The sequence below is a fragment of the Stegostoma tigrinum genome, chromosome 40, assembly GCF_030684315.1.
Source record: "Stegostoma tigrinum isolate sSteTig4 chromosome 40, sSteTig4.hap1, whole genome shotgun sequence".
NCBI classification, from domain to species: Eukaryota; Metazoa; Chordata; class Chondrichthyes; order Orectolobiformes; family Stegostomatidae; genus Stegostoma; species Stegostoma tigrinum.
The window spans coordinates 12,509,795-12,520,914 of record NC_081393.1 but is presented as its reverse complement, the minus strand read 5'-3'; the positions used below and the strand labels follow the sequence as shown (position 1 = coordinate 12,520,914).

At 41.3% G+C, this 11,120-nt stretch overlaps 1 protein-coding gene across 1 annotated transcript; it reads left to right on the top strand.

Moving 5' to 3' along the window:
* Window positions 1-4,620: 4,620 nt before the first annotated feature.
* tm2d2 (TM2 domain containing 2) lies at window positions 4,621-11,120 on the top strand. The gene is made up of 4 exons (XM_048522691.2): window positions 4,621-4,926; window positions 6,277-6,364; window positions 8,065-8,180; window positions 10,090-11,120. Exons 1-4 carry the CDS (start codon window positions 4,622-4,624, stop codon window positions 10,301-10,303), a joined length of 723 nt encoding a protein of 240 aa, XP_048378648.2. The 5' UTR covers window position 4,621; the 3' UTR covers window positions 10,304-11,120.

Below are 11,120 nucleotides of genomic sequence, written 5' to 3'. Positions count from 1 at the left end.
ACTGTCTGTATCCTATCAAACAATATGGTGTGAAATTATTCAAATATCTGTTTCAGTTGGAAAGAATTGTAATGAATCTTTAATGATTGTGAATTCTTGAGCACCTATAGATATTTTAGACTCAAGACAGAAATGAATGCACATTAATTTCTCTTTTAGATCAATCAGCAAGGACACTTGAAGCTTCTATTTTTCATTTCAAGGGCAGTTTCAGATCTCACATTTTACATTTAACTGGTGTTCTTTCACAACTGGAAATGTGATTTGAAAGAATGTTGGAAAAAATCTGGGCTAATATTTTTCTTTTGTGACTTGATTAAACAGTAACTCATTTGTTACTCATGGAAGTAATGTGCTAATAGAAACAGTGAAACTTTCACATTACGCAAGAACGCTGTCTTAGGTGTTGGTGAATTATTCTTCAGCTTAGTGTCAGTTCAAATTGAGTTACCATGGAAATGATGGAGAGAGCTAATAGGATTTATTAATCGGACTGTTTCAAAGTTTTGAAGTATGGCCTGAAAAACGTAACATTATTTTTGCTGCAACTACCTTGAATTGAACTGCCAACAATCAATGGACAAGCACTTAAACAAATCAGCACTCATGGACACAGTTGTGACAGAATAAATAATTCTCATAGATAAGAGATAATGGGAACTGCAGATGCTGGAGAATCCAAGATAATAAAATGTGAGGCTGGATAAACACAGCAGGTCAAGCAGCATCTCAGGAGCACAAAAGCTGACGTTTCGGGCCTAGACCCTTCATCAGAGGGAATGAAGGGTCTAGGCCTGAAACGTCAGCTTTTGTGCTCCTGAGATGCTGCTTGGCCTGCTGTGTTCATCCAGCCTCACATTTTATTAAATAATTCTCATGTTTGCTTATGAAGATGTGTCTTCTGTGCTGAATAGCATTCTATTTTGGTCTGCCTTAATCCATAGTAAATCTGAACCATTTGTTTTTATTCTCAAACAATTCAGTTTGGAACAAAGTTGCAATCAGTGTGATCTGCTCAATGTCAGGTTAGAAGGTAGCACCAGGAACTGACTGCCTTTATAAGGATAGGGGGGAATGGTAGATAAAGGACTGACCCCACAGCTTCGGAACTTCGTTGAGATTGAAGCCACGAGTGGCAATTCTGTTGTATGTTCAATTTAGTATGACACAACCTGCATTTATTTTGAGATCGCGGGAACTGCCGAGCTGGAGTCTGAAATAACAAGGTGTAGAGCTGGATAAACGCAGCAGGCCAGGCGGCATCAGAGGGTCAGGAAAGCTGATGTTTCAGGTCTGGGCCTTTCTTCAGAAAGGTTTGATGAAGGGTCCAGACCCAAAACGTCAGCTTTCCTGACCCACTGATGCTGCCTGGCCTGCTGCATTCATCCAGCTCTATATCTTGTTATCTGCATTTATTTTGTCCATAATTGCCCAATCAAGCAAAAGCATCTCCCCCCACATGAACTAACTACACCTTCCTTATCCAGAATTTTGTACATGAAGTCTCAATGGCCAAGGTCCATCTTAAACACATACGAATAGATTTATGTCGATACAGTGCAGAGCTGAGGGAACACAGCATGTCAGGCAGCATTAGAAGAGCAGGAAAGTTGACATTTCAGGTCGGGACCCTTCATCAGGACTGTAGATCTTGTGTAGAATAAAAAACAGTCAACGTCCTTTGCAGATCTGGGCAAGAGGGGCTCTGAGCTGGGGTAGAGCTGACTGTATTTCTGAATATTTGGAAGTGTATAGTAAAATAAGGCAAAATCAGCATGGTTTTGTCAAGGGGAGGTCATGCCTGACAAATCTGCTTGAATTCTTTGAGGAAGCAACGAGCAGGGTAGACCAAGGACAGCCAATGGATGTTATCTACCTGGACTTAAGAAGACCTTTGATAAGGTACCACACAGGAGGCTGCTGAGTGAGATAAGGGCCCATGGTCAGAGAGGCAATGTGCTAGCATGGATAGAAGATTGCCTGTCTGGCAGAAAGCACAGAGTAAGGATAAAGGGATCTTTTTCAGGATGGCAGCCAGTAACGAGCGGTGCTCCACAAGGGTTGGTGCTGGGACCACAACTCATCACTTTGTACATTAATGAGCTAGATGAAGGAACTGTGGGCATTCTGGCTAAGTTTGCAGGCAATACAAAGATAGGTGGAAGGACAGAAAGTATTGAGGAGGTGGTGAGGCTGCAGAAGGATTTCGACAGATTAAGGGAATGGGCGAAGAAGTGGCAGATGGAGTACAACGTGGGAAAGTGTGAGGTCATGCACTTTAGTAAGAAGAACAAAAGCATGGACTATTTTCTAAATGGGGAGAAAATTCAGAAGTCTGAAGTGCAAAGAGACTTAGGAGCTCTCGTTAAGGGTTCTCTCAAGATAAACTTGCATGTTGAGTCAGTAGTCGGAAGGCAAATGCAATGTTGGCATTTATTTTGAGAGGACTTGAATATAAATGCAGGGATGTACTACTGAGGCTTTATAAGGCTCTGGTCGGGCCACATTTGGAGTATTGTGTGCAGTTTTCGGCCACATATCTCAGGAAGTATATACTGCCCCTGGAGCGGGTTCAGTGGATGTTCACAAGAATGGTCCCATGAATGGAAAGGTTAACATATGAGAAACACTTGAGGACTCTGGTACGATACTCATTGGAGTTTAGAAGGATAAGAGGGTATCTAATTGAAACTTCCAAAATACTGAGTGGCCTGGACAAAGTGGATGTTGGGAAGATGCTTCCATTGGTAGGAGAGACTAGGACCCGAGGGTACAGCCTTAGAATAAAGGGAAGAACAGTGATAAGGAGAAACTTCTTCAGCCAGAGAGTGGTGAATCTATGGAATTCACTGCCACAGAAGGCTGTGGAGGCCAGGTCATTGAGTGCATTTAAGACTAAGACAGATAGGTTCTTGATTATCAAGGGTTACAGGGAGAAAGCAGGAGAATGGAGTTGAGGAAGCCATGATTGAATAGTGGAGCAGACTCGATGGGTCAAATGGCCTAATTTCTGCTCCTATGTCTTATGGTATTGAGAGAAGATGTCAGCGCATTGCTGCGAGCATGGAGCTCAGGATCCATAGAGAGAACCATTTCTAGAGACTCTGAAAGTACTGCAGATAATGTTCGTTATGGTTTGTTCTAAATTGGGATGGTCTGAATGTTGTTTGGAGTCCATGAGGATCAGATATCACTGGACTGTTAATCCAGAGACTCAGAAAATGTTCTGCAGACGCAGGTTCAAATCCTGCTATGGCAGATGGTGAAATTTGAATTCAATAAAATATCTGGATTTAAGAATCTAATGATGATCATAAATCCATTGTCAATTGTCATAAAATCACATCTGGTTCACTAAGATACCAAGGTGTAGAGCTGGATGAACACAGCAGGCCAAGCAGCATCAGAGGAGCAAGAAGGTTGACGATTTGGGTGTGGTGGCCCATTTCTGAAGAAGGGCCCAGACCTGAAACGTCAGCTTTCCTGCTGCTCTGATGCTGCTTGGCCTGCTGTGTTCATCCAGCTCTACATCTTGTTATCTCAGATTCTCCAGCATCAGCAGCTCCTACTATCTCTGGTTCACTAATGTCCTTAAGGAAACTACCATCTTTACCTGGTCTGGCCTACATGTGACTCCAGACCTACACCAATGTGGTTGACTCTGAAATGCCCTCGAGGCAATTAGGGATGGGCAATAAATGCTGCCTACACAGCAACACCCTCATCCCATGAATGAATAAAAGGAGACAGGTACAGAGAAAGGAAATGTGGCTGTCGTCAAGGGTTTGTTTCAGATTGTGGTCAAAGAGCTTCAGGGCAGAGGGGATCCACCAGGGGGTTGCAGTGGTACAGAGACCCACTGAAATCTTTTCAGAGGGAAGAGGAAAACTTCTTAAAGGTGGGCATCCTTGGAACAGGTTTTGAAGTAGGGTTTTCAGCGACTAGGAGAAAGCAAGAACTGCAGATGCTAGAAAACTTTGGCTCCTCTGATGCTGAAGACCTGCTATGTTCCTCCAGCTCCACACTGTATTGATTCTGACTTCTAGTATCTGCAGTTCTTGCTATCTCCAACAGATTTAAGAACATCTTCTTTGCCGCCATTATGTGACACATGAACAGACCTCTCAGATATTACAGTTGATCTTTCTCTGCAGCTGTAACCCTATGTTTTCCATTTTGTTCCGGACGTACTTATGTCAGATATGATTTGTTTGGTTTGCATACAAAACAATATTTTTTCATTTTATCTCGGGACATGTGACAATAATAAGTTATATCAAATCGAAAACTACTATTTGTTGATTCATTCCCAAACAATTTTGGGAACCCAACAAACGTGTGTCAGTCGCTGTAGCGTAATTGGATAGAATTGATTACGTCTTGCGAACGTCATTTCGTGCAGACCCCGTGGACAGATAGACGTCAATCATGGGCATCATCAGCGAGGCGTTGTTGTTATCACGTGTCGAGGGTAATTTTGTTTGATTGGGCAAATGTGGGCGTCAATCATATGCGCGACCGTCGGGGCGGGACCGTATTTCTCCCCGCCCCCACAATGGTCAGGCGGGGTGTTTGATTGGGCCAGGTGTATGTCAATCATTGGGTGCTGCTGCTGGCGGCCATGTTGTTTCTCCTGACAGAGAGAGCCTGTCCGAGCCTTGGTGGGGGGGGGGAAAAGATGTGGGATGTGTCGCTCGGTCACTTGTTACTGGGCGGCCAGCTGGTGTTGCTGGCAGCAGCTGTGCTGTTGCAGTGCCTGGCAGCCGGCTCGTTGTCTCAGAATGCGGCGGCCAACGGCTCGCAGCCGCGGCAGCTGCAGTCAGCGGCCCGGCTCCGTGGGGAGCTAGGCCCGGGAACCTACCCGGAAGACATGGAGCTGCTCGAGTACCGAGACCCGCTCTCCCCACTGGTGCTCTGCAGCTTCCTGTAAGTCCCTAGCACTTTGCCGTGTTCCTAACCCACTTACCGTCTACAATGTCACAGCAAGTTGCGGCGCAGTGAAAGCCTCTCACAAAAGTTCTGATGTTCTCATCTCCTTCGGGGCCTGCACCATTCTTTTCACCTTAAATAAAACCCCGTACTCCTTTTCTGGTTATGATTCTACATTCTAACAACTGTTTCATGGGAAAGCGCTATCTTCCTGAAATTCCCTGTTAGTTTTGGAAAGGGGACTGGATGCTACATAAAAGGCAATGTTCACTCTCAAGACTTGATTCATAGTCTACATCTTCAGTCTACATCAAACTTGCCAGTTTGTACGCAGTGCAAAAAAATTGTGGGTGCAGACAACGTTATAGCTTGATACTTTATCCCTGGATCTTCTCTCTGAAATCTTTTATTCCTGGCCTCAAATGTGCAAATGTTCTTTTTCTTATGACATGATAGCCATAACCTCTCATCTTTGGCATTTTCTCTGCTTTTTGTTTTTGCACTGTTGCCCTTTCCACCTGGCATGAAAAGGAAAGTTATACGACCCTCCATTGGTGTACTGAGGTTGCTGATGCCATTGATGGGCCATTTTCGCCTTCATCTGTGCTGCAAATATGTGAATGTGTTTTTAACCTAACTGATTCTTTTGTTCCTCCAAACAAAGTGAAATATTTCATCCTTCTATTTGGCCTTGCTACTTTTCATTATTGTGTATGTCTCTGAAGTATCTTATGGCATGAATGAAGTGTTGACGACAGAATCTTCCAATCATCTTCCCTACCATGAACCTCAACACAAAAAAATCAGCCCAAAGTATCTAACACACAAGCTTTGAGCCCTGTTTTTGCGCTTTCTTACTGAGCAAGAATTCTAATTATCTTTTTCTGTGATGTGAACCCAGCAGTATCTCATCACTCTTTCCGATCAACTGTGAACAAGGACTTTCTTTATTTTGTGTGGCCTGCGCCGCCGCCGCCGCCGCCACCACCAAAGGAAAAACCTCAGGTATGGGTGACCACAAAATAGTTGAGGCTGCTGAAGTCCATTCAGGTGTGAGGGCAGAGTTTTTTCTTCCTGGAAACGCTATTAGCTTAACCCCCAGAATCCCTGCTTGAAAGATGAACCATACCTTTTATGAGTCATTTAGTGCTAGATGGGAGCATTGTCAGAAACTTCACGGAAACCAAAAAATGGCATTAACCTTTATGACCTCAACATTTCAGTTGTAGACCCTTTATGGGAATTGGAGTAATACTGTACTTGATTTGAACTACAGCTATAAACCATTTATTTCTTTGATTTGTATAATGATAGCATTTTATATTTCGTCATCTGTGTTTTTGGCAGGCCAGATGAATTTGTTCAATGTGATGAACCAGTGGATCTTTTTGGAAATGTGACTGCACACCAAGAGCAAGGATATGGTTGTGTAAAAGTAAGAAAAGTTTTATTTTAGTCTCGACCTGTTAATTAAATCTTATTGTAAGTTGTGCTGTTGTTTGAACCGTACTGGAGGATTGCATTGTTGCTCTAATCCTACTATTCCATGATCACAACAAAAATTATAACATTTTACCGAAGTCCCCGGACGGTAAATGATATGCTTTCTTTAAATTTGACATTGAATAAAAAAGGCCGTCAACCAGATTTCTTTAATAAACATTTATTTGTTATAAAATGATACTTATTCTATAAAGATATAGAACTGGTTAACAAGCAGTTTGTAATATGGCAATATAAATGCTCATCCCTGTTATGCTGGACACGGGAGTAAATATGCATGAGGTAAAGCAAGAAGAAGATTGAATTTTCTCAGATTTAAAAATACACTTGACCAGTCAACTTTAGTTTTGAATGCAAAAAGGATTAAGTTTGAGGTGTCAGCTGTCGCTGAGAATCTTTGCAAATACTCATTCATGAATTATAGCAGAACTCTTGGAGATCTTTTTCATGCATTGACCCAAAACAAGGGCTTTTTTTCTAGAAATGGATCTAAATTGAGAGGCTCCTCCTGAGTGACTCTGAACAATCTGGAACCTGACAGCCATCAAGCACAGGCAAGGGGTCTCCAATAAATGAGCAGTTGTCGCAAGATTTCTGACAACAAAAAAGATGCCTTGTTGAGAAAGATGTTCAATGACCTTTCCCATGCCGCTTCCAACAAAACTATTCAAGAATACACAATCTTTCAAACTCAAATCCCCAAAGTTTTTTAAATATGCCTTCATAACACAAATCAATAAAGTTGTCTCAACGTCCATTTTCCAAAAACACAGTACTTGAAATGTTGACATCTCTGTTCTTGAAAGGAGCCAACTTCTTCCCTTCTTTGTGTTTCTAGCATTTTCTGTTTTTAACTAATTATTCAGAACTCTGTGTAATATATTTACCTTTGCAGCAATTGAGTTGTTGCAATTGCCCTTGGAACCATTAGGCTTCTGAAAGGAGTTAGAAATCAGACATTCAGCTCCTGTTAGACTTGTCAATGACTTAGTAATCTTGAAAGTAGGCAGTCCATCTGTTGCTGCTCTTTGACCCTTATACTTGAATCCATTTAACTGAAAGCTGTCTTACATATTGGCACACAGTTTTGATTACATCTGTGTTCCCATTGTATGACCATAAAGCTGCACTTCATTCACTGTGGATAAAGCTGTGTAAAAGTTGGAACATTTAAAGTAGGTTTTTGAGTAAAAGTGCAGCCAAGGCCAAGCAACAGATTTAATTTTTCTTGCTCATAACATTTGAAATTCCTAATAGAAACCAAAAGAACTATGGATGCTGTAAATCAGGAACAAAAACAGAAATTGCTGGAAAATCTTAGCAGGTCTGGCAGCATCTGTGAAGAGAAAATCAGAGTTAACGTTTTGGGTCTGGTCTGAGGAAGGGTCACCAGACCCGAAATGTTAACTCTGATTTTCTCTTCACAGATGCTGCCAGACCCGCTGAGCTTTTCCAGCAACTTCTGTTTTGGTTCGTAATTCCTATGTAGCATGGGACCCTTCACTGCATTTATGTTGCTAAATGGATTGTACCGGTCTAATTACACTGAAATTTTTTTATCTGATTAACTGCGTCCTGGGCATAGGGCTCCTGACATGAAATGGTGAATTAACTCAGTATTTTGGTCAACAGTTTGGTGGGCAGGCTTACAACGAAGTCGAACACACACCTGTACGTTGTACTGCTTTAAAGGATATTGAATGTGCCGGGCCACGCACTTTCCTCAGGGGAAAAGTGCCATGTATCAAGTAAGAATTGATTTTATTGTTTGGTGCATATTGATTAATATTGCATACATCCACCATGAAACCAAAAAGGTGGAATCCACAAATTACCTGTGAAAAGCTTTTTTGGAATGTGACAAACAACTGTGTGTGATTCTTTTGTCTCCACAGTAATTTGAATATATGTGAGTAATATGACATTTTTTTTAAAGTTACATTTTGTGAAGTAGCTATGTTAATTTCAAGAACAAACAGAACTTGCCCTTGTAATTCAAGCCAGTTAAATTGTGAACATATCTTTGCATTTCACACTTGAATTTAGATTATTTGTCTTAAGTCATAACATTGAAAATGGAATAGAATATATTTCTACAAAGCGAGAAATTGCAAGGTGAAGGTACAGAGCTTAATGGTTTCAATTTTCAAGAAGCTGTCAAGAAGAGGCAGGAACCACTGGCTACCTGTATTTTATGCTTCTCAAGGCAAAAAAGATTACTTTTGGCTTGATTAATAAAGTTATTAACATGCAAGATTTGCATGTATGCATATTGTATTTCTTTGTACTGCCTGAGAGTTATGTGCACACAAATTCAGTCAACGCTACCAGAAAGAAATTGGATAATTATTTGAAGACTTAACAAAAAGATACAGGGCTATGGGGAAAAGGCAGATGAGTGGTACTATGATTTGCTCTATCCAAGAGCCAATGCATAGGTGACGAACCAATTGATCAGTTTGTGCACTGTAAGCATTCAGTTATGCGGTGAAAATCTGAACAGACTGAAGAAATCTGAAGAACTAAATATAGTGTGAGAAATAAAATCTCTAATGCATTCAGTGAGTGGCACTGGGAACCATGTGGCGTTGCGGGGCTTTCACTCAAGGGGGATCTCTTTTGCTAGGGTTGACTTAGAGTGGAATTCCAATGTTTTCCTTAAAAGCCATTCCCATGCCTCCTGTTGATACCGACTGAATTCTCACATCTCCATTTGTTATTTGCATTATTTTAAGGAATGAAAACTGATTCTAAATTAGTACCTTTTGTCCCATTCATGGATCACTTCCTCCTTTCCTCAGCGTTATATCTACTCTTCTGGAGACTAGAGTCGAACCCAAGGACCATCGTCCTATCTTTTGATCACTTTACAGCCTTCTGAACCAAACTTCAAGCTAAATAATTTATGTTCATAATCATTGCTGTGTATAGTTTGGATGGCAGTTGGGGTGATTGTTTTGGGGTTGGTTGGCTCACCAAGCTTGTTTGTTGTTTTGCAATACTCACCAATACTCACTCATCTCAATCCAATTGGACAAAGAACCATGACTTCGACTGGGACAACACCAAGATTCTGGGACTGGCTCAGCAGAGACAAGCATGAGAATTCCTGGAAGTATGGCACTCCATGAAGCGTGCAATTAACAAACACATTGAACTCAACCCCATGTACATTCCACGACGAAGGAAAGCTGGAAGTGAGGCAATCCACTCAACAGACTCCAGGATAGAAAAACCAGGCGGGAAAACACACTGACGCTTTGTCAGAGGCTACACTGAGGATGTTACCAAGCATGCTAACGAAACATCTGCAAATCAACAGACCAGCTCAGCGAGCCAGCCAACCTGTACCTGTTGTTTCTTGTTGGAATGCCATATCCATGGCCTTAAAACAATCACTTTCACCGTGTCACAAACCTTTCCTTTTGTGCCCCCCCAACCACCAATCCCTCCTCTTTCCCTCAGCCCTTGATTAAGACTGCTCATGTTTTCCACTGGTGATGAAAGAATATTTGCCTATCTGTCTCTGTTTCCACATTTTCTGTTTTTGTTGCAACATGGTGTACTTTTGCGAAACAGTCCGAACAATTTAGTCCAATGACTTGTTTTTAACATGTTCTGTTTCCTTACTAAGCCCTCTACATGTGTATTTTGCAGGTACACAGGACACTATTTTGTAACAACCTTGCTATATTCCTTTTTCCTGGGGTGCTTCGGTGTGGATAGATTTTGCCTGGCCCACACTGGCACTGCAGTGGGGAAATTGCTGACTCTTGGAGGTCTCGGGATCTGGTGGTTTGTGGATCTAATACTACTCATCACAGGAGGCCTGATGCCCAGTGATGGCAGTAACTGGTGCACTTATTACTGAGGATGCACTTCAACTGGAATCTATGAAGCTTTTTTTGGATTGGATGGTGGAGAAGGACAAAGCACGTCGGAGTCTGTTTGTGCCTTTGCCTGGAGTAATACAATTTGTTTAGATGGATATCAACTTCTTGCACATAAGACATTTGCCTGGATTTTTCTTCCCTCTCATGTTTGTTCTATATCCCTATCGGGATATATAATACTATAATGTCTCAATTTGGAGTAGTTTGTGTATCATTTTTACCAAGTTTGTAAATATACATGTTGCAGTCATGATTTTCTGAACTTCGCTCTGATTTTCTTTTTAATTTGCGCTTTATGAAATGCATCAAGCAAGGCATAGGGTAACATACAAAATAGAAATTGTGTATTTCTGTAGCACTGATTGAATTTTTGAATTGATGAATGTCTGTTGTTTCACAGTACTTGAAATAAGCAATGCATGTGCAATCTGTTATTTAACAGATGATTTAATAGCTGTGGAATTAAATACACACACCGTAGAAAATCTTTTGGAAAGTTCAAAGCTGGATGGAAGTCAAATGAAGCACTTGGATAAAATTATCATATTGTCAGATAATTGTAAATAGCATTGTGTGCTGTTTAAGATAGGAACCCACTTCAGGGCAGAATGTCTCGGTATTTTCCTCGTGGAAATACAGCCAATAAACAACGATTTTAGCTTTGAATATTGCAAGTCAGACCTGCGAGCTGTGATTTCAACAGGATAAAGCCAGAAAGAGAAGACTGCATTGTTAATTCATGGTAATTGGCTCACCCATTTTGGATTGATTATCAATTAAACAAGAATGGTGACA

What these genes read in the sequence shown, in the direction of transcription:
- tm2d2 (XM_048522691.2), top strand. Translation starts at nt 4,622, where the DNA reads ATGTTGTTTCTCCTGACAGAGAGAGCCTGTCCGAGCCTTGGTGGGGGG. An exon ending in AAGGATATGGTTGTGTAAAA is followed by an intron (nt 6,365 to 8,064) that starts GTAAGAAAAGTT and finishes TTTGGTCAACAG; the next exon opens with TTTGGTGGGCAGGCTTACAA. An exon ending in GGAAAAGTGCCATGTATCAA is followed by an intron (nt 8,181 to 10,089) that starts GTAAGAATTGAT and finishes TGTATTTTGCAG; the next exon opens with GTACACAGGACACTATTTTG.